This window comes from Cynara cardunculus, unplaced genomic scaffold (genome assembly GCF_001531365.2).
Source record: "Cynara cardunculus var. scolymus isolate 2C unplaced genomic scaffold, CcrdV1 Un_Scaffold_3195, whole genome shotgun sequence".
Classification (NCBI taxonomy): domain Eukaryota; kingdom Viridiplantae; phylum Streptophyta; class Magnoliopsida; order Asterales; family Asteraceae; genus Cynara; species Cynara cardunculus.
In genome coordinates this window covers 30,040-53,668 of record NW_020201387.1, presented here as the reverse complement: position 1 = coordinate 53,668, position 23,629 = coordinate 30,040, and the positions used below count along the sequence as shown (strand labels likewise).

The 23,629-nt window shown below is 35.7% G+C and overlaps 1 protein-coding gene across 4 annotated transcripts; it reads right to left on the bottom strand.

The window, feature by feature from the left end:
- Positions 1-9,130: 9,130 nt before the first annotated feature.
- Positions 9,131-15,235, bottom strand: LOC112503536 (cullin-1-like). Of its 4 annotated transcripts, none has more exons than XM_025107553.1 (10): positions 15,032-15,235; positions 14,291-14,457; positions 13,411-13,510; positions 12,593-12,778; positions 12,431-12,478; positions 12,151-12,351; positions 11,966-12,043; positions 11,583-11,672; positions 9,325-9,392; positions 9,131-9,237 (listed from the first exon to the last, which is right to left on the bottom strand). In XM_025107553.1, the coding sequence occupies exons 1-9, from the start codon at positions 15,155-15,157 to the stop codon at positions 9,336-9,338; spliced, it is 1,053 nt and encodes a 350-aa protein (XP_024963321.1). In that variant the 5' UTR covers positions 15,158-15,235; the 3' UTR covers positions 9,131-9,237; positions 9,325-9,335. The 4 variants fall into 4 exon arrangements, with proteins under 4 accessions (XP_024963321.1, XP_024963320.1, XP_024963323.1 ...); XM_025107554.1 differs by adding an exon at positions 14,761-14,925 and having other exon boundaries at positions 9,133-9,392; positions 15,032-15,088; XM_025107552.1 differs by having other exon boundaries at positions 9,131-9,392.
- Positions 15,236-23,629: the final 8,394 nt, after the last annotated feature.

The window sequence follows — 23,629 nt, the reverse complement described above, 5'->3', positions numbered from 1 at the left end:
TAGGTATTGTCGGGTTGGATTAATCTAATAATATCTGTTAGCATTCTAGCTTTCAGGGTTTTTTTTCTCTTTTGTTTGTATGCGATTTGATCATGTGACCTAATTGCGTACAATCTAAGGTGGTGTGCCAAGGTCACCAGGTGTCAATTTTTGATTATGTTCGATCCAGCTTCTTGACATCTTGTGTCGCAAACAAAAATGGCAACGTCACATAAATTATACCGAGGCCCTCATCATCTTCATGTGACATTGCTACACAATTTAGCTTGGCTGCATACTCCTTTACCATCGTCATGAAACTTGTATCGAATGACTGAATAGGTTTCATGCGACCTAGGGCACTCAATGGTTAGATGTACACCCTCAAAACCAAAGTCGCAACAGTTGTAATACGCATATTCATTGGTTGACATCCATGGAATGTGAGGGGAACCGAACCGATCCAATCATCCATTGGATGTTGGATTTTTGCGAGTTGATCCAATCCGGTTAACATCAGACAACCGATTCCATCCAATCCAATGGGTGATTGAATCGGTTTGCTTTCATCCAGTGGATATTTTTATTGGATATCCATTGGATCAGATCAAATTCGATCCATTTGACATCCAATGGGTGACCAGATCGGATATCGATCCATTCAGTTTGTTAATTTAATCCAATTTTTTACAATGAAACAAATTTATTAATCACTTTTAATATGTGTTAAAACAAACACAAATGAGACTAAAAATTCAAAAACAAACACAAAACAAATTTAGATTTAAACAAATTAAAAACAAATTAATTCGATGATAGTTGGATGAATAACTAGATAGTAATCATATGATTAATTGGATGTTGGTCCATTCGGTTCGGTCAGTTCTGGACTGCCATCCAATAACCAACAATCCAAATTGAATGTTGTCATTTTTCGATGTGATCCAATCCAATTATGGCCGGTCGGTTCTAATTGGATCTGTAGGTTCCAATTGGATCGTCTGACTTTCTGCAGACCTCTAATTTGTACCGTAGAAATATGGTCTGAACTCAAACGTACTACGTAACGTGACCACACGTCTTCCTTTTTAGTAATTGTGTGTGTTTGAACCGGTTTGCACACACCTCAACTAATCTCATGGAGCCTTGAGAACAGCTAAGATATATCCTAGTGAATTTGAAAGGACTCGAACTTGATTTACCTTTGAAATGAAGCCCCAAAGTCCCAAATCTTATTGCCACTAGACTAACTTTCGAAAACTCGTTCACTTTTTATTCTGAGCTAATCCTAATAGCTAGGTTTTTTCATCCTTTTAATAATTGTATTTTGTCCTTATGCGAATTGATGTAAGAGGCATATAACAATTTTTTTGTGATTTTAGTGTCATCAATCATTTAGTGTAATTGTGATTTACGTGAGATTGATTAAGTGAAAAGGAAAACATAAGTTTCGGGATGATGTGGACGAATTTCAAAAGGTTGGAAACCTTCTTGAAATTGTTCCTGAAGTCGATATAAAATTGACCAAGTCTGAATTCTAGTCTAGAGAATCAAAGTTTTAGACTTGGTACAATCAGAGTTCCGGACTACAGAATTAGAGTTTTGGACTTGGTACAGTCATAGTTTTGGATTGTATAATTAGAGTTTGGACCAAAGAGCAATCATAGTTCTTGACGTTTATTATGATTATAATATAATTGTAATTGCTCTTGCTCTCAAATCTTATCCATTAACAGTTTTAAACTTCTGTAACCATCGATCTCTTATATAAATATGTAAACAAGAATCAAGGTGTATATAAGAACTCAATCTTTCAACATTTTAAGATAAGAGTTCCTTTTGGATTATCCGAATATGAAATTCGTGATACCCAAGGATATCAGAGACAAATTATTGTATTTGGAAAGTAAACTTTCACGATCCAACGAAATTATCCGGTAATCGAATGATCTCCAAATCCCTAATCCTAACATTCAAATACAATAGTTTATATTTTCACCAATTATGGCAAATCAGGAAGAATCTGTTCAAGACATGACTTTGAAATTTGGAAAAATGAAAAAGTTTCAAGGAAACGATTTTCATCGATGGAAAAAGAAGATGCACTTCTTTCTCACCACTCTGAAGTTTGTGTATGATCGAGATCTTTGGGGACGAGATGTTGGAGATGGTGAGACATCCAAATCTTAGTAACTTGTTAGGATTAAAGCTTCAGGTGTTGGTCAATCATCGGATCCATAACTTGGATAAATTGTGAGATCAAATATTTTTTTTTTGATCATTCTCCATCCGATTTGGAGAATCCGATTGACCTATCCTTTAAGATAATTCTATCTTGAGTTTCAGGAACCCAATGTATAGCTTATATTTTGGAATAGGAAAAGATAGGATTTTACTTGTAAAAGTCTTGTAATTATCTTTATTTATTCAAGAACGAAAAGCCATCGAAAAAAATCAAAGACTAGTTGAAGATCGTCACCAAAGCGGACTGGTTTGTCAAATATCCAAAAAGAAGATCAATACAATATAAGGGGCACGTTCAAATGAAAACCGTGCATTTTTAAGAAACCGTGTAAAGTGTAAACCAATTTCGACTAATAAGAAAATTCCTTTTTTTCTAATTAAATTTAATCAATAAGGGTATTTCGATCATTTACAATATTTTCTATTAAATATGGAAGTTATTAATAAATCTTAATTAAGGAAACGTAATAAAGAAAATTGTATAAATGGTAACATTTAAATATTTAATTACATTAAAATATTAAAAATTTGGATTTCATATATTGTCTTGATGAAACAATTAAATTATAGAATGAAATCATCAAAACGTAGATGAACAAAAAAAATCCACAAAATGAAACAAGTTTCATGAACGTGAAACCGGTTCATGTTGCAAAGAAATTAGGTGAACTGAAACATTTTTATGGTGAACCCGTTGCATTTATGGTGTAGTTAATCCTTTTTTTTATGAGAAACAAAATGAAATCGATGCATTTTGAAAAAAAAATATGAAAAGGAAAATGAAACAGGTTTCATGAACGTGAAACCGGTTCATGTTGCAAATAAATTAGGTGAACCAAAACATTTTTATGGTTAAACCGTTGCATTGATGGTGTAGTTGATCCATTTTGTTGATGAAAAGGAAAATAAAACCGGTGCATTTTGAAAATAAATTATGAAAAGAAAAATGAAACAGGTTTCATGAACGTGAAACCGGGTCTTGTTGCAAATAAATTATGTGAACCGAAACATTTTCATGGTGAAACCAATTTCGTTCATATAATGTAATTCAAAATTTAAAACGATTCACTTCTCTATACCAATAGAAATCAATCTAATACCATAGTTCATAGATTCCTATATAATTAATGATTAAAGGCAAAATAGTAAGATTATGTCTTGTATTACTTTAGTACATTTAAATGAGAGTTACATTACTCCTTGAATTTAGCCATTTTGAAATTATCAATGTKTTTTAAGTTATATTGTTTGTGATTGTTYATAAACGAATGTATTTTGAGAGATAATCAATAAAATTTCAACAATTAACATTCTTAATCGAAYGAGTTCGTTGTGGCTAGCGTATCGTATAATATGGATGATCAATATGAACATAGTAGCAGTCAACATGAATGAGGGTGCACTCAATATTTAATGATGAACACTGTTCACACTGACACCTTGTTTATTGGTGAACATTGTTCAACAGTCACACATTCATGTATGTGTTCACTAATGAACATTTTCATATAAGTTATATTTTCATTGGTGAACAATRTTCATAAGCTACTCATATATAACAATTGTTCATTAATTCACACCATTCATAAGTTACACATTACATATTACACATTACACGTAGATCGTCTAACGAAATATGCGCACTTTCTACCGATTAAAAAAAATTATTGCAAAGATTTACATCGAGGAAATAGTGACTCGTCAAGGTGTTCCCTTATCAATTGTTTCAGATAGGGACAACCGATTTACCTCAAAGTTTTGGGAGAGCTTTCAGAGAGCCATGGGATCTTAGATACGGCTAAGTACGGCGTATCACCCTCAGACTGATGGGTAGAGTGAAAGAACAATGCAGACCCTCGAAGATATGTTAAGAGCTTGTATCATCGACTTTGGGGGAACATGGAAAAATCATGTTCCTTTTATTGAATTTACTTACAATAATAGTTATCATTCCAACATCCAAGTGACATTGTATGAGGTTTTGTATGGCAGAAAGTGTAGAACGTCGTTGCATTGGAATGAGGTGAGGGAAAACAGTTGACTGGTCCAAAGATTGTTCAGATAACAACTGAAAAGATAGATCAAATCCGAGAAAAAACAAAGACAGCTCAGGACAAACAAAAGAGTTATGCCGACAGACGCCGAAAACTGATTAAGTTTATAGTAGGAGATTTTGTGATGCTGAAAGTTTCTCCGTGAAAAGATATTGTACGATTTAGGAAAAAAGATAAGCTATGTCCAAGGTACATTGGGCCGTTCAGAATCTGTAAAAGGGTTGGTACAATAGCGTAACAATTAGAGTTGCCTAAAGAACTCGACACTATTCACGACACTTTCCATGTTTCATACTTGCGAAAATGTTTGGCTGATCCAAATATGGACGTACTACTACATGAGATTCATAATGATAACAATTTGAACTTCGTGGAAACCTCAAAGGCTATCACTGACCGGAAGATAAAGGTATTGAGGAATAAAGAAATCAGTCTGGTGAAAGTACACTGGTGCTTTCATAAGGGCCAAGAAGCTACTTGGGAACTAGACTGAGATGAGAGCTAAATATCCTCAAGTGTTTGATTGAATGAATTTCGGGACAAAATTCTTTTAAAGGGAGGATAATGTGATAACCAGATTTATCGGTTATAAAGTTCAGGGTTGTTTTTTATTAAAGGCAGAAGGTTGAGGGGTTTAATTTGATAATATCCTTAATATGTTTATAAATCACCACCGCCTTATATATTGTTTATGCATGTTATTAGATGAGATATTTTGTTTATCTCATTGGAATGGTAAAAAAAATTTGGTAAGAAAACTTATGTGTATGTGTTCTTTGAGCCGATGAAACAGAAACCGCAGAAGGAAAAGAAGAAGAAGTCTTTGTGATTAAAACCTGTTAATTGATTATTGTTTCAGTCTTCTTTTCTGTGTTCTATAAGGTGAGTTTTTATTTTAAATTATCATTTGATAGTGATAAAACAGAACCGTATGGTTTTTTTATGTAGGGAGCTTGAAAACTGTTACTATGTTATTTTTAACATAATTTTGTATTTTGATATGCTAATATCAAATGATTGGAATAAGGTTGGTGTGATAACCAGATCTTGGTTGTCACCTGAGGTAATAAATACGTGATTATTTGTTATATTTAATTATGCTAGTATACGAAATTCTATGCATAACTAAGTGTGCATTAAATATGTGGATATAAGTACATGCATAATGAGGTACATGTATAGGTATATTTTTGTATGAATGTATATACAAGAGTTGTATATATATATATATATATGTGTGTGTGTGTGTGTGTGTGTGCATGGTGTGTGAGTATGAATGCATGTCATGTGTATGCATGATTGTGTATACGTGGGAAGGGGGCTATTTAGCCGACCTTCMTGTTTTAGAAAAATATATAAAGGGAGTGAAGTCTCCATATTTTCTCTTCTTGCTATTTTGAGAAGATTTGAGCGATTTAAAAGAGAGAGAGAGGTTGATCGGATTATTTTGGAAACAAGGAGTGGATTCAAGYTGATTTCTAAAAAGTATTTCAAGGTGAGTGATTTGMATGTTTTTAATTCCTTTGAATTGTATAAAATTGTTGTATAAACTTATCACCCGGATTAAAATTTAACCAAAGGAAGTATTATCCGGATTGTGAATAAACCGGTCAATTGRTGAGCGATTTAAGTGTATAAGTCGGTCAAGTTATGAGCGGATTAGAGTTAAACGGCCCAAGGCGTGAACGGTGTAACCTTAAACCGGAAGAAGATTTAGCGGACTAAATCTAAACCGGATATGCCTTGACCAGTTTAAGGGTAAATCAGCTAATTGAATTAACCGGTTTAGGAGATAAGCGATTTATGACCTTTGACTTTATGTTTTAAACGGAGAAGTATGAATACGACCATGTGATGACCGGATTATTTTAAATCGGTCGATGGGGGCATAGTGTTGTCCGGATTTGTTGTCCGGACAAAAGTGTTAGAATCTTTTTCTAATGAAGTGTTAATTGATCCCCCATGCGTCAAACTATTCGACTTCCATGAAAATTTTCATGGGCATCTCGTCTCTTTTGGTGATGTTTCTAACTTTTTGATAGCAATCACATCGAGTTATGAACTCTCTCGTCTCATTAAACATTGACGACAAAAAAAAAAACCGATTGTAACATTTTGGCAACTGTTTTATCCATGTTGAAGTGACCCCCACACTCTTCAGTAGGTGGCCCTCCAAATTAGTTATGTTAAACCAGGTTAATCGTGCCAGATTTTATCTCGAATGTGTTGGCAGTTATGGTGGGTGCTTGTATGTCAATTTGATGTTTGCAGCGGTTGAATTAGCATAATACCTCATGGGAATACGTGGTTGAGGTGGTCGAGATGCGTGAACCTCGTCTTCAAGTCGTTCTTCTCCCATTTGTCTTAACTTTCTAGATTTGGACTATTTCCTCAATTTGTGTGCGGTCCTTTCAATCATTGCATCAAATGGCTCTAGATTTTTATTGCGAGAACTTCATAGCATAAACCACTAAATTCTATAATTCAGAAAGAGGAAATCCGAGAGTCAGAAAGTTAATAGAATAACTGAAAATCAAGCAAAATAAAATAAAATATCCAATGTAATAATATTTATAGCTAATAGTGTTACCAGTGCAAAATTAGTTCCATGGAAACGGCGCCAAAAACTTGATAGGCGGGTTTCATCCCTTAAATCTAATCGCAAGTGTACGGATCGAATCAAGTAATATGTACAGTGAGTACGGGTACCGAACCACAACTAGGTACTAAGTAACACGATGACTATAACTACTATTAATTGGACGATTTGAACTGGATGATTGGATTAATTAATTAACTGATTAATCAAACGAAAGGAAACCTTAAAAACCTGTAGGAGTGAAAGTTGGAAACGTTATAAGAAGACAAGCAGTTGGGAGTTAGGGTTTTAACGGATTTCAGACAAAACACTTCAATTGGATCATTGCTAGACAATTCAATTAATGAATACACAATCACTCAAGCTCATGTTACCCTCTCTCGAGTGATAATGGGGTTATTCCCAAAAAACAGTTATTTTATCTCTTGATTTCAACACCTGTAACTAGAAATTCTTTAGAAGCAATATTGTAAAACTGTACTAAGCCTTATTTGGTATATCTCTATCCAAGTTCTCACCTTAGGCATATAATTCCAATTCAAGTTGCAATTTATTTCTCTCGAATTCAACTTATGACGAACAAATCAATTGAAAGCTGATCAGACTCATAAAAGCATTAAACTTTAAATCATATTTCATTAAATAGAGAAGTTTAACAAAAATCAAAAGTTTATATGTTCATATGTTTGCAATCCAAAAATATCCGAACCCTTACCCTTACCCTCTAAAGGTTAGTTCATGTTGGGGGTATTATAGCGCAAAACAATAGAAGGAATCATGAATTTAAACAATGGTTTCTCGAGTAAAAATCTAAAATACGTAAGAATTCCCTTTAAATCGCAATACCCACGAATGATGGATTGATCGTTGTTAAAGAAATGCTTCACAACGATCTCGTTGCTTCAGTCCATTGTAATCTTGATGAAAAAGTCTCCCCAAAATTCCCTCTTGTCGCCCCTTTTTGAGATAAGATGCTGACTCCGTTTAACCTAACTATGATAATGATTTAAATCGACTCAGAGGTGTTCGCTAGTTTGGACACTAATTTAAACTAGCGAACAAACTAGCCCGAGAATTCCAAACTAACTTGACTCATCAAACTAGCTTGGAAAGTAGTCCTGGTTATTATTTTGACTTTTCACTTCTTGGATGGACTTTGAGTTATCCCTTCACCTCAACAATCCTTCACTTTGGTCTTTGATGTACAACGTACTCGATCCCGTCGTTATTTCTTCAGTTAAGGCCCAATTCCGTTAGATTTGCTTCGAATGAATTACACCTTCGATATTTGCAATAAACTGTGAAAGATACGCTTCTTTTACTTAGAACTCAAGCAAAATCTCATAGAAAGTGGTGCCAAAATAACACCAAAATTGGTGTTATCAAAAGCATAAGAAGGGATCTCAATCATTGGATGCACATTAGGATGAAATGCACCAGATCAATCCCGTATCAAACGCGATTCATAAATGGATTGATATTAACGGTGATCAATGGTCCAGATCCCTTCTTACTCTTCTTACTTTAACTCTACTTCTCACACGTATTCACCCGATATTGATGTCAATATTTGATTACCTTTTGTTCTATATAATGTAAATCCATTCTCCCCAATCTTTCCTATCTCCTTTATCCCACCGGTTATTTAAAGACGCGTCATTTGATATAAATTTATTTAGTAGACATAAAAGGGTTTGGGAATTTAGAACTACGTATTTTCATTGCATTTCATGGGGTATTGTCTTTGCTTTTCGTCAAACTTTCATTCCCTTTTGCCACATACAAAAGGAACAAAAAATCCAGATGACTAAAACGTTCTTCCTTGTTTCTTTTATGGACGAAAGAAACAAGGTGTTTGGTTTGCAGAATTGATTCCGACGGAATTGGAATTTGAAGAAATTGGAATGAAATTCAATGATATTTCACCATACGTTTAATCATCAAAAGAATTATGTTTGGTTGGCAGAATATAGTAATTGGAAATAACTAACAATAAACGACATTTTCATACTTTGTTGCTTAAATTATACATACTTATATAATGACAAAATTAATGATAATAACGGTAATGATGGTGTTGGCGGTGGCAGTGGGAGCGGTGGTGGTACCGCTCATGTATATAGTAGGATAGGGGTTTTTTTGGATAGTTTTGTCTTTTTGAAAAAAAAAACGGAATTTAACTCCATTACATATGCAACAGAATGAAGAAATCCGTGAACAGACATGGTCAGACCAAAAGAATTGTGTTGGACCACTTCTGCTTTGAGTAATTGCAGCTTCATATAGCAAAGCAAGCACATTAAAACACTTAAGATGCAAAGTGCATTGCATTTAGGGAAAGAGGAAATGGAGATTTGTGAACTGCATTTAAAGAACACTTGTTTCAGGAAAGTCAAAAGTGCATATATCATATATGTGCATCTATGTTCATTTCATGGAATCACCAACCTAAACTTGGTTCATGCCCGAGAACTCCCTTCGCCAAGGTTCAAGCCTGCACATCGCGATAGCACCTCCTACATATTTCAAAACCAAGTTGCAACCACATAAATAAAAAAATTAAGCTCAAATTTACACATCACAACAAACCGATTACAAATTATTTGCCCTTGTTTGATTGAAACGAAATGAATACAGCCTATGGCTCCAAGCCACATTTGACTTTTCAATGTCAATATGAGTTGCTCCCTCCATTCCAAAATAAATGTCCACGATAAAAAAAGACATGGAGTTTTGCAAATATGTAATTATTATAATTTTTTATTAACTAAATGATAAATTTACCCTTAATAATAGAGAAACTAATGAATTTCTCCATCTCATAAAGAATGGTAGAATCGGAAAGCAGGCACTTGCTTCTGAAAACTACAATAGAATTGCCAACACTTAGTTTGGAACGGAGGAAGTATCTTTTAGTTTTAAACAGAGAACACTTGCATTTCGTATGGAAAACTTCGACAGCTGTATCTAACTGTGAACAGAAGCATTTGGATACAATTGCAAAACTTTCCTTTTGTGGGATGTCCGCCATTCACGAGCTTAGGAGTAAGGACTTTGGCTCATGCTTGGGTTGGCAGATAGGGCTGTTGTCAACCATCGTTTTTCAGGTTCAGAAATTGAAAATGAAGAATTTTCTATCTATGGAAAGATATCAAGATAAAAATTACTTATTTGTCCGTTATCATTGCAAATACATTGATGCTGTTAACTAAGTTCACAAGATTCATTTACTTGTTAGTCAAAAAAGTTTAATTAAACAACGTTTGAGGCCAAACATTACATTTTTCATGGGAGGGAAGGAATATTTTAAGTTTGAAGTTAAAGAGCACTCTCTCATCCCTAAAAATGTAGACTATTGATAAAATGTCTACAATGCCCCTTTGCTAATGACAAAAAAATAAATAAGCTTGTTGACCAAATTCAATGCGAGAATATGAAGAACCCCATATGATTACTCTCCAAAAGAGCCCTTTAATTAGAGAAGAGGGGTTCAAATATACACTAAGGATAAAGGGTCTAAGTCTAGCCATTGCGGGACTCCAACACACGCCCTCCAATGGAGGCTAGATGGGCACAGATTGTCCCAAAGTGTTGAGAAGAGAAGGGATGTTCTATATGGAGGAAAAATGGTCGAAGTCTGGTACCACGCAAGAATCTGTGGAACCCCATCTGATTACTAACCAAAAGAGCCTTGAGAAGAGAAGGGATGTTCTATATGGAGGAAAAATGGTCGAGGTCTAACCGATTAGGGACTCCAACAATGAAAATTACTAATATTGAGTAATGAATACAAATGGGAAAAAAAGTAAAACTTGCAAAGAAATTACACATCTTTCGGCAACGCACAAAGGAAAGTGTCCCTTTCTTAGGGACAAGGGTAGGCATGGGAATTGACCCCAACCCGTCGGGGAACCCAATCCACCTGCCCCAGTCGGGGACGGGGATTCCCCGTTAAACCAGGTCTCGGGGACGGGGATACCCGTTTGGCTCAAACCGGGGATGGGGACGGGGACGGGGACGGGGACGGGTATCACACTCTCCGCCCCGCCCCGCACCCGTATATATATATATTAATTAATAAATTATATTATATATTATTTATTTCTATTAAATCGGTAAATGGTAATTTCTACTTCAATATAATTTGGATATTACTATATGTGGTTTTGGATATTACTCAATATGTTTTGGAACATGTGACGTTAATTTTTTTAGATTAAATTTATTTTTTTTGTTTTCGATTTATTAATTATTATATGATGATGTATATTTTTTATATTAAATTAAATTCCCATTTATTTTAGGTTTATTGGAAAAATGGTGAGATTTAAACATGTGTAGCGTCTCACACATTTGATTTAATTTTTTGTACACAAACAGGAAAAAAATCCCCGTTTCCCCGTTGGGGATCCCCGTTCCTCGTTGGGGACGGGGATGGGGATGTGATCAAATTCCCCGGTGGGGATGGGAACGGGGACAAAGATCAGGGACCGGGGACGGGGATTGGGGTCCCCGCCCCATTACCATCCCTAGACAAGGGAGTACTAGGTTTGAGTCACTTAATAAGCGCTTTTTCCTGACGAATGGAGTGAAAGGTACTTTGTCTAACCATTGAAGAGCCAATTATAGTGTTGGACCGAGATCACATTAAGATATTATACCCTAATGAAGAGCTATCCTGAAGTTAATAGAAGAATAGAACTTACCTGATATGAGACTGAGCCATCAACACACTCAGCTCTCTGTTTCTCCTGCACTTTGCTTGCAGTTTCACACAATAATTGCTCATGCACAACCTGAAAGATATTAAGATGCATTTTAAACATTTTAAGGTATAAAAAACTGGATTCTGTTGAACAATTGTTGTTGGCAAGAAAACATATGCAAATTCTATTAACTTCCAGTAGGAGCATAGATATGACTTGCAAGTTTCAACGTCATAAGTTACATTAAATTAACATGCTTATAAAACCTTTAAGATTTCTATTTCTTTCTTCTTCATCTTTTTTAAGGGGGGAGTGGGATCAACAGAAACAACTGGTGATGATCTGAACTATCAATACTCAGCCTGATCAAGTGATAACATTACCAGTAGCAACTTCTCCACTGAGGTTTGATGCAGGAATTGACTAGCTCTTTCTTTCTCCTGGCTCAAACAATATTCAGCCTAAAGCACACAAGAGATTAAAAAAAGTATATTTTGTAAGTAAATAGATATTCTGCACAAATGGCATTAATAATCTACTAAAGTGCATTTCCTGAACAGAATAAAACCTTAAAAATATAATCAGCTGATGAGTAATACATAAGCCACTCTGGAACCAAATGATTGTAGTACTTTGCAGTACTTATTATTACTGCCATCTCAAAGTTCTCGTAATAGCGCATCTCCCCCCTCCCAATTTCCACGAAGAAGGTTGAAACATTCTTTAGCAAATCCCTGCAAACAGAGTTGTCATCACGGTCCTGATTGATCTGTATGCAATATAAAGTCAGATCTCCCTCTAAGCAAGACAGATTAATATTGCCATTCATCATGGTTTTTCGAACATACTAGAGAAATTGCAGCTTCCAAAATCTTAGGATACAATTCACTGCACACCTGATACAGTTCAATGATGACACCTTTTTTCAGAAAACGAAATATAGCATTGTCAGGTAAATAACAAAACTCCACAATGGAAAAGCAATAAGTTTAATCTGAATATTTGTTTACCAGATCATGGAAGCAACAAATCGAGAGATCACTAAGAGAAACAACTTTCCTATCTTCCACAAAGTGACGATCAAGGTACAGGAAGAACCCTCCAAGACATTTTGCCATGACCTTGTATTTTGTCCACATGTTCCAAAGTTCATATAACAGATTTATATCTGTTTTATCCTTAAGAGCTGGCATCACCTGAGTTCATTGTGTTAGAGAATAATTAATTTTTATATTTAGAAAAAAAGTAGTAATCGATGTTATCTGAATAAAATGAAGAAATGCACTTATAAAGTTCATGAAATCCCATGCGCTTGGCTAAATCCAACCAAATAAGCTGGAAAACTACTTGACAACTTTTAAGAGTTAGCCACTTCAATAGCTGATTGTTCTAAACATGTAAAAGCCTATAAGCTGAAGTTCTAAACATGTCTCCTTTGCACACCACAGAAAGTTGAAGTTCTTACTATACAAAGAGCTTTTAACAGCTGACAGTTAAGTAGCTTCCTCTCACTGTGTATATGAACTGTCGACCCTCTATATCAGTTATGATCTTACACCACAACTTATGATCTAAACCAACCAAAAAACGTCTCGCGATGTCAGCTTGTCAGGTAACAAGTACTTCACCAAAATGTGCTTTGAGAAATCGTAACTACTTGGGCATTGCTTTCAACGACCCAAATATGGTGAAGTAGTACTGCAACTTGATCTATCTATGTTGAAGTGTCCGATGTTTCTTTATACATAAAAGTATGGACTAAAAGATTATAATGCATAGCAAACAAGACGAACCAGGTATACAAGTTGCAGAATCATTTAAGCCTCACCCTTGAAGTAATGCTCTCTTCCAGAGCTTTCTTGAATATTTCGTAGAGCTCTGCACAATACTCATAAGGGGGATGTTGAACACACATATCATACACGCAGCTAGCACGAGTAAAGGATATAAATACATCTGATATTGCTGAAGGTAAGTCATCAAGAAAGAAAAGTTGATTTCCTCGCGCTGCATTTCATTAGCCAAAAAAACAACTGGTAATGAGATAATCATACAAAATAAAAGGCGGTATTGGTTTCTAAAACCCCATGTAGGTCTGCTTACAAATCCACCTAAGGATTAAGTGTTCCCCCACTGCTTCAATACCTGTGCTTTAAGCCTCCATAACCACTTAAGTTAGCAACTAAGTCTTCAATTAAGCACTGTTAATTATTTTTAACTGGTTTTCACTGATCAAATTTTCTACTATTTAAAGTAGTCTCTTCCATCGGTTCAAGTAATGCCATCAATGGAATAAGGAAATTAGTCATGTAGAAAAGCAACTGTATCAAGATAACATAGTATTAAGAATATAATGCTCACATGTCTATATAATCTAAAAGTGATCATGTGTTATATGTTAAAAAAGAAATCACTTAGACGTTTGCTTAATCCTTGCTTAGGGTATTAAGCACTAGAAGGTCTCCCGATGGCATGACATAACAAAACCAAGTTATTGAATAGTTTTCACCAAGAAAAGTAGCTACATACACAAATTACAGTATCAGGCTGCTTGTTATGTTTCCCCCGAAGCTAGACTGCCAAGCTTCACACCACACCACCCAAGGGCCAATAAAGGGGAGTGATAGATACAAAGAATAACTAATATTTCAGCCAATCAAAAGACATTATAATCAAGGAGTCAGGACCATTTGACATCAAAAGGATACTCATAGAGTTTCATATATTCTTCACAAGTGAATAATGCACTGGTAGGGCATCCATCCAGTATCATCATCGCCTTTGTAGTTCCTTCTTTCAATATATTCAACCCTTCTTCCAGTGTCAATTTTTTCTTCATCTTATTTCCAGTTTTCCACCAGTGTTCCCTTAAATTCTGAAAGCATGAAATTTATTATCTAAACCTGATCAACAAACAGATCAAAAAAAAATATAAACAAGCCACTCTAACACCGCTATCAGTTTCAGAAGGCCTACAATTCCAAGAGTAACAGTAGGGTTGTTCTTACAACTGTCTTTTCTCTAGTTATACAACAGAAGTACTACTTTCAATAATGCTAAAAAATGCCACCCTACATGAAATGAAAAAACTTGGAGCAACTAAAGTGGCAGGTTTGAGTTCAAAACATAAAACCATCTAAACCATAAACATGCTCCTGGAATTTGGAATCTAACCCACCAGAGTTTGCTTGGTAGCTCCAGAAGATCAAAACCCCCTTAATCAGCAATAACACTACCAGCCAGCAGGCATACGTGTATCAGTTCATGTGTACGTGCTTATCATATTCAATATTTCTAGGGTTTTGGGAAATTCTCCATCAACATTCAGAAATTGGGTAAAAATCTACACAGCATACACACACACACACATAATTGTGGATGATGAGTAGCAATGAAAATTTAACAAATCAGTAATGCTAAAAGAAATTATAGGGTTTAGGATGGTTTACTTTCCGAAATGAGATTGAGAGTGATGGGGGGTTTTCTTTAGAAATTGAAAATCGCCCGAGAATGCGCCTCGACGATGACACCGGTGCGTGTCGGAGTGAAATGAAGTTGTCGACCACTACACCCATATACTTAGCGTTATTCGATTTTGGCTTTTTGCCATTTTCGAAGACCGAAACGCAGCGTTTTGGTACTTCTAATCTCCCTCCAAAACCTTCATCTGCATTCCAAACAAGAAATGTTTTCCTCTCTCTTCCTAAACTGAGTAATCAAAATTTTCTCTATGACTATAAATAGATAAATAAATAATATAGTAAATTGCTTTAAAAAATGTAATATATTTTTTTGGTATGATTTTTATTACATGTAATTGGTTTCAAAGCTTTTATACAAGTGTCTCAAATGTAGGGGTGTTTGCTATTGTTTATAAAAAAAACTTATTGATTTATTCAGGTATAACACCGGTAACAAAACACTTTTGAGTGTTTAGATAAACAACTTATACCGGTGCCAAACCGATAATAAGAAGTTTTTGAAGTAGTTAAACTTTCTGACTTATAATAAGTTGATAAGTGCTTTTGTAGAAAAACATAAGTTGTTTCAAATAAGCAATCTCAAACACTCCCGTAATGTTACAAGCATTTATATTGAAGTAAAATAGACGTTGCGTTAATGTAATCTCATATGTAAATCAAATACATAATTGTTTGAAATGTCACTTCTAAGTTAGCAAAATAAACGTCTTAAAAGTATATTATACAAGCAGACATCAACCCAAAATATGTTGTATTTTCATATTATTACCCTAAAATACTAATAACCCTAAGGGGCTGTTTGGTTCACGGATTTGGATGGAATTGAAAGGAATTGGAATGGCCAAATCCTTTGACCAAATTCCAAATACAATGTTTGGTTCGTGGAATAAAAATGATGGAATCTTTTCAATTCCAATAAATTCTTTCACTCACGGATTTTACATTCCACGACAATACCCTTGGATTTCAATTCCTTTCCGACAAATTCCTTCTATAATCCAAATTCATTCAACGTTGCGCCTACCATCTCATCTAATTGATCTCTGGTTCGATCTCCATCTTGTATGCTCTCGCTCTCTCTCTCTCCCTCTCTCTCTCTCTCTCTCTCTCGTAATTTCTCCATTTATACGAGATCGATAGACGACATATGTAATCAAGGAATCAATTCTAGATAACTAGCTATCGATATCACTAGTCCAATTCCGTTATTCAAAAATCATAAAAAGGTCATTTGTTGATATTAATTTCGATTCCAAAGTTGAATTCCGTGAACCAAACAAAAAAATTCCAATCCGTGAAGAATTTCATTCCAATTCCATGCAACCAAACGCAATCACAAGGCATGGTCAAATTTCATTATATTCCTTCAAAGTCAAATTCATTTGATGAATTCTAATTACATCGAATTTCATTCTACGAACCAAACGCCCCCTAAGATATGATGAGAATATGTAGGACTACTCTGTGAGTTTTTTTGTTATCCCACATAATATCATAGGAAAAAGGCTAGACATAAAACCAAAAGATAGTTATACCTAATATACATGAAGCAATCATATAAGAACTCCAAATTTTGAGGAGACCATTAGATCCCATATAAGGAGGTAATCAAATTTATTTCTTTAATTAATAATGAAGGGTTGAATTATTGATATGTTATTTTAGATGATAACTAAACTCCTAATTCAGTTACTCAGTTTTCTCCAATATTTGCTTGAATAGGCAAATCGGTGAGGGATCTGTAACTGTGTTGTTGAAAATTGTGATATGAAATAAAGGATATGAAAAATAATTTTTCTGAAGTTTTTACACAACCACGCCTTATATTCACTCACGGACATGCGTAGTCTTATTCGTGAAACATAAACATCTGGGTCTTCGGGCACGAGTGCACCTTATAATTAGGTCCGGCCGTGCATGATGATAAGTATGATTTTCCTAGCTTTTAGTATTGGGATCAAATTGAGATTCTATCTATGGATTAATATAAATAACCCTTTGAGTTCCATCATGGTATAGAACGAAAGAGCTTAGAAACTCTAGATTGAGTTGAGAAAATATATATATATAGAGAGAGAGAGATTATATTTAATTTAATGTCCGGTTTGTAATTTTCTTCGGTGTTTGAGTGTTCTTCATCAATAAAAGTTCACCCTCTTCCCTGTGGATGTACATCACCATACCGATGGTGAAACCACGTCAATATTTATGTTTTGTGTGTTTTAAAAGTTCTTTTGTTGATTGATTGTTGTGCTTTCGATCCTATTTTCTTTTTCGCATTAGTCGTTGGTTGGCATCATATATTTGACTGGTGTCAAATAAAGTCCATTACTTTATTTGCTTTTTCGGACCTTTATGGTGTCCAAAACCCCGACAAGTTGTATTAGAGCTTCGGTTTTGATAATTGACGTATGGTCATATTCAAGCACTATTTAGAGAATTACAAACCGAAAATGTGATGGATATTATTTCCAAAAAGGACAAAAACTCAGGCAAGTCTTAATTAAACATTTCTTCTGTTTATATTAAAGGTTCATACACAACCTACAAATCTACATTTCAGATTGAGAGGAGGAATGGAGACGGAGACTTTGGAAAGTGACAGTGGAAGATAAAAGCGGTATTTAGAAGAAATTGGGTGCATCGTGTTGTCTATGAATTAGACAAAATCACCCACTATATATTGGCAAAAAAGTTGGAAGATATGGAAGAATGACCTCTCACAACATTACAACTAGCAATGGGTGAGAAGGTGATTTCAGATATAAGCTCGGAGACAACTCGTCGAGGTACTTAGATCAAGCGAGAAGAGATCTACCTTACATAGCCTCTCACTAGTTATCATTCTACTTAGATCCTTCTTCACCTACAAGATGAAGAAAGGTAGACCAATCAAGTCTCATCTCAACATTGTTGATGATCTAAGTATGAAGATGGAATTTGTGGACTTATGCTCCCTCCTTGAAAGGTATAATATTTTTGCTAATTCTTTAATTTATGGTAGAGATACTATACCTATGATAGATGTGAAAGCGGGCCACTTAAGTAAGGATCTAAGGGATCAAATTTGAGGCTTGAATGTTGATAAAGATGATCGAAGCAACAATCATAGGTTATATGTAAGGAGATGACACAATGAATATCAAAAGAGAGATTAGTCAAAAGGCCGTTCAAGATCACGCAAGCCAGAATTTAGAGGCAAGTCCAATAAGGGTGGTATTTGCCACTATTGTCATCAATTCAGACATTGGATTATAGAATGTCCAAATCTCAAATCCAAGACCGATAAGGAAGGATCATCTTCGTCCATTGTCACAAATGATTCTAAATGATGCTCTAATTGCTTCAATCGAAAATGTGACTCACAGACTAATGGATCTTGGATTCAGGGGCTTCTTTCCAAATGACTCCACATAAGGAACTTTTCTCGTCACTTGTAAAAAAGGAAGCACTATCCTCATGGAAAACAATGCGGTGTGCAAATGGACATTGTTGCCATCTATATGAAGATGTTTAATGGCATTATTTGAACTATTTTAGGTGTAAGGTATGTTCCCTATATGACCAATCTCTCATCTCCCTTGGTCAATTGGCTAAGCTTGGGTGCAAGATTAGTATGCAAGGTGACTCCTTAAGGATTTCTCGTAGGACTCTTGTCCTAATCAAAGGAATGAAAGCTTCAAATACTCTCTTTTTCTGGATGAACAAACATTGGGTTCAAGTGGATGTGTAAGCAAAAACAATGCAAAGAAGGTAGATGTGTCTAAACTATGGCATCTAAGACTTGACAACACGTTGGAGAAAAACTTGGAAATCCTACATAAGTGGAGCCTTATCAAGGAAAAGGAATTTGGGATCCTAGATTTATGCAAGGAATGTATCCTTAGAAAGCGAACAAATGTCTATTTTGGTGTTCGTAAACACAATACAACATGATTTCTTCATTACATACACATAGTTGTTTGGGGACCGACTATCACTAAACCCCATAGTGGAGGTCAGTACTTCGTTTCTTTCATTAATGATTATTCTCATAAAGTTTTGGATTTTTATCATGAAACAAAATTTAGAAGTGTTTTGAGAAGTTTAAACTGTGGTTAGCCTTGGTGGAAACTTAAACCAGAAGAAAATTTGATGTGTTGATATCTACTCAGAGTAGATAATACAAAAGTGGTGAGTTTATCTCATTTTGCAAAGAAAAGGGGATGTACGAGATTAATCGTTGGTTTCCCTAAAGTTTTATGGGCTAAAGCTTTATTGATGGAAATTCATATAATTAATCGCCTTCCAACATTGGCGATTAATGGTAAAATTACCAAAGCGTTATGGAGAGGTAAGAAATAATTTTTTCTTAGTTATCTTCGAATTTTTGGTTGCTCGATGTATGTCCATAATACAAGAAAAAATAAACTTGACCTTTATGCCATACAAGCATGCTTGGATATACGAATGGAGTTAAGGGCCGTAGAATCTAGAATCCAGAGAAAACGAAGTTAATACATTCTAGTCACATATCATTCAATGAATCCACCCTAATGATCCCTAAGGAAGATACTCCATCAAACCTTGTTGAAGATGAAACAAGGAAGGAGCAAGAGGTTAATATACTACACCCCTTCAAGAACACCTTTAAAGACAAAGGTAAGAAGATTATTAAGTGTATGTCTTCTCTTTCTAATAAATGTGAAAACAAAATCAAAAGTTTGCATCAAGGTGGAGCACTTGACGATACGACAAATTGGCCTGTTTGGACTAGTAAGCGCACTATCAAACCTCTCAAATGATATGGGGATTAGATATATGCCAACATGAGTTTCAGGGATTAGTTGGACTATGCACTACATGTCGTGCAAGATGAGCCTTGTGACCTTGACGATGTGTTAAGTTTACTAAACAACACCAAATCGCTTAATGCACTGCAAGAAGAGATGTAGTCTTTGACAAAGAATCAAACTTGAATCTTGTTCCACTACCTAGGGAAATCGATCTATTGGATGTGAGTGGATGTTTGAGGTTAAGGATTATAGAAGACATAAAGCAAGGCTAGTGGTAAAGGGTTTTTTCTCAAAGGAAGACAATGGATATGATGACATCTTTGCACTAATGATGATACACACCTCGATAATAGTATGACTCTCCATAGTTGCTTCACAAGACTTGGAGATGGAACAACTTGATGTCAAGACGACCTTCTAGATCTTGGAGATGGAACAACTTGATGTCAAGACGACCTTCCTATATGGTGATCTAGAAGAAATTATTTACATGAAACAATCAAAGGGCTTTGTAAAAGAAGGTATGACTGAGTTGGTGTGCAAACTGAAGAAGTCCCTATATAGATTGAAACAATCACCACGTTAGTGGTATAAAAGGTTTGACTTGTTTATGTTAAGTATTTTGGTTTAATCGAAGTGTGAATTTTTTTTCCTCTATTTTTGTTGTAATGATGATGCTTAGATCTACTTACTATTTTATGTTGATGACATTTTAATAGCTCGGGAAAGATGTTTCATAAATTAACAACTTGAAATGGAGATTGAAGTTTCAATTTGAGATGAAGAACTTGTGACAAGCAAGAAAGATCCTAGGCATGAATATCACTCGAGATAGAATCTTGATGACATTGAAGCTCACTCAAAGTGGGTACATTCGAAAGGTACTTCAATGCTTCAACATGGCAAGTGCCAAACTGATTACCACACCAATACCTATGCACATCAAGATCTCAAAAGAAGATTGTTTAAATGATGACAAAGGTAAGGATAAGATGTCAAAAATCCCTTATACAAGAGCGATGAGAAGCCTCATCACACGTCCCGATCTTGCACACTCAATAGATGTGGTGAGCGGATTCATGTCAAACCCGGGCAAACCACATTGGGACGAAGTAAAGATGGTCCTGAGATATTTTAAGGGAAGTCATGGGGATGGACTCCACTTTGGAGAAAATCAAGGTTGCAAGTTGGAGGATTTTGTGACTCAGACTATGCTTGAGATTAATGCAAATGGAAGCCATCCTTTAGCTAAGTATTTGTTCTAGGTGGATCAGTAAGTAGCTGGAGATCGAGGCTACAAATAGTAGTAACATTGTCCACCATGGAAGTTGCGTTAATCGCAGTAGTAAAGGTGGCTAAAGATTCCTTATACTTGAAACATATCTTTGAAGATTTGAGATTGAAGCAAGAACGTGTAGAGGTTCAATGTGATAGTCAAAGTGCCATTCACTTGGCCAGAAACTTGGCTTTAGTTCAAGAACCAAACATATTCAAGTTAGAGAGTCATTCTTGGTGGCTTTCATGAAGAAAAGGAGGTAGCTTTGAAAAGGATCCACACAAATGACATATCACCGACATATTCACCAAATCAGTGCCGACAAATAAGTTCGGGCATTGCTTGAACCTAATCTAGCTGAGGAAATTTTAGGTGCCTTGGGAACTTTAGGAAGAGGAAGACATAGGAACCAAGGGGAACAATGAACAAATGGGTAATGGCCAAGTCAAAGCTCATTGTTAGTAAAGCCAAACTTGTCTCGAGACTCATTCAAGCCTCGTCTTGATAAGCACATAGTTGTTTTGTATCAAGGTGGATGTTTGTTAGCTCTCATATTTCATTTAATGTAAAAGTATGAAAAAGTATTGCTGCAAGTGTTGACAGAAGGGTTCTATACACAGAAGACCACAGAGGACCAACAACAGAAGATATACAAAAGMGTACAAGTCAAGAATGACAGAACCTCTGTTGTCTCTCACAGAGGTTCTGGAAACTGATCCTCTGGCATCAAGTGCTTACAAGTCATATCCAGCAGAGCCTCTGGGATGGCTCACAGAGGGTCTGTAGTTTATCTTCTGTGAAGAACCACTTCTCACTATTTTACTTAGGTTTGTTAGCTGCACGTGCTTCTCACGTGACTATGTTTGTAATCGACTCTATTTGAACGGCTTGGATCATTTCACTTGTCTAGGTCTTGTCAGAAAAGTCGTTAGGAACTAGTATAAATAGCAGCTAGGTCTTTGTAATTCAGTGTGCTTCCGTATTGTAATTGTCAATATTTTTAATAGAATTGAAAATCATTTGAAGCTATTCTCTCGTGTTCTTCATATTCTTCATATGTGTTCTTGATTGATTTCTTACTCTGTTTGTTCATATATTGTTTCCGCTGCACTGTTATTGTCTAAAAGATCATCCAGAGTATTTGATTAATATCATAAGCTAAATCTAAAGGTCCAAACAATTGGTATCAGAGCCGGAATCAAATTCTAATTTGATTTATTTTGTTCTTGGTATTAATCTGCAATTGCTCAAGAACACCAGTCTTCTTCTTCAGGTTACCCTGTTTTACTCTATTCTATCAGTTTCATCTTATTCCTATTTTTCTTCYTCTTTCAATGGCGAATCTGGCCAATACATCTTTCATGAGCACTGGTTCTCAATCTAAACCTCCCACGCTTATACGTGAGGAGTACCCCCAATGGAAGGTGCGAATGGTTAATTTTCTTGGAGGAATTCACCCAAGGATATGTGAATCTCTTTATAATCCTCCTTATGTCCCCATGAACTTAATTCCTAGAGTTCCAGCCACTGGAACAACTCCAGAAATTCCTGAGCATTATGAACCACGTCCTGTTGCAAACTGGAGTGATGAGGACAAAWTTATGGTTGAATTGGGCAGCAAGTGCAAACGATTGTTAATTATGGCAATACCTCACGAAATCTTTAAATGCATCGATCACTGTCAATTATCCATGGATATTTGGGCAGAGTTAGGGAAGCAGATTGAAGGAGGAAAGAAAACACTCAAAAACAATCGATCAATTTGCATTGACGAGTACCACAGTTTCAAGGCGAAAGAAGGCGAATCCCTGTCTGACACATATTATAGACTGAACACCTTAATTAGTAACTGCAAGAGGTATGGAGTCATGAGAAGGGCAGAGGACAACAACTCATTATTCTTGAAGAGTCTTGGAGTTGAGTGGATGCACCTCACCATGTCCATGAAGGCCACCTTAGACTTGGAAATGTGGACTCTAGCAGACTTGTTTGGATCTCTTAAAAGCCAAGAGCCTCAAGTTCTGCAAATGAAGAAGAACTATGGCGGTCCACTAGCTCTAGTCGCAGAGGATGGATGCTCTGGAAAAGGGAAAGAGGCACAGAAGGAAGAGAAGGAGAAGAAGAAGAAGAAAAAGAAGGTATTGATAGCAGAGAGCGATGACAGTTCTGATGAAGAAGTCTCCATGAAGGAGATGATGAAAACTCTGGCCTTAATCACCAAAGAATTCAGGAAGGGTGGAGAGAGGAAAGAGTTTAAAAGTTTCAATAGAAGGAACTTTGCAGAGGGAGAGAGATCTGAGACAAGAGAGAAGGAACAGAAGCCTTCGCAGAGGATGGAAGAGCAGAGGAAGGAAGAACCAAAAGATGGCTGCTTTAAATGTGGCAAACCAGGTCACTTTGCTGCAGACTGCTGGTCAAAAGGGCCAAGGGCACCACAGAGGGGACCTAAAGATGCAGCCTTCTACAAAAAGAAGGCTGACTACTATCAGCAGAAGTCTCTGCTAGCTCAATCAA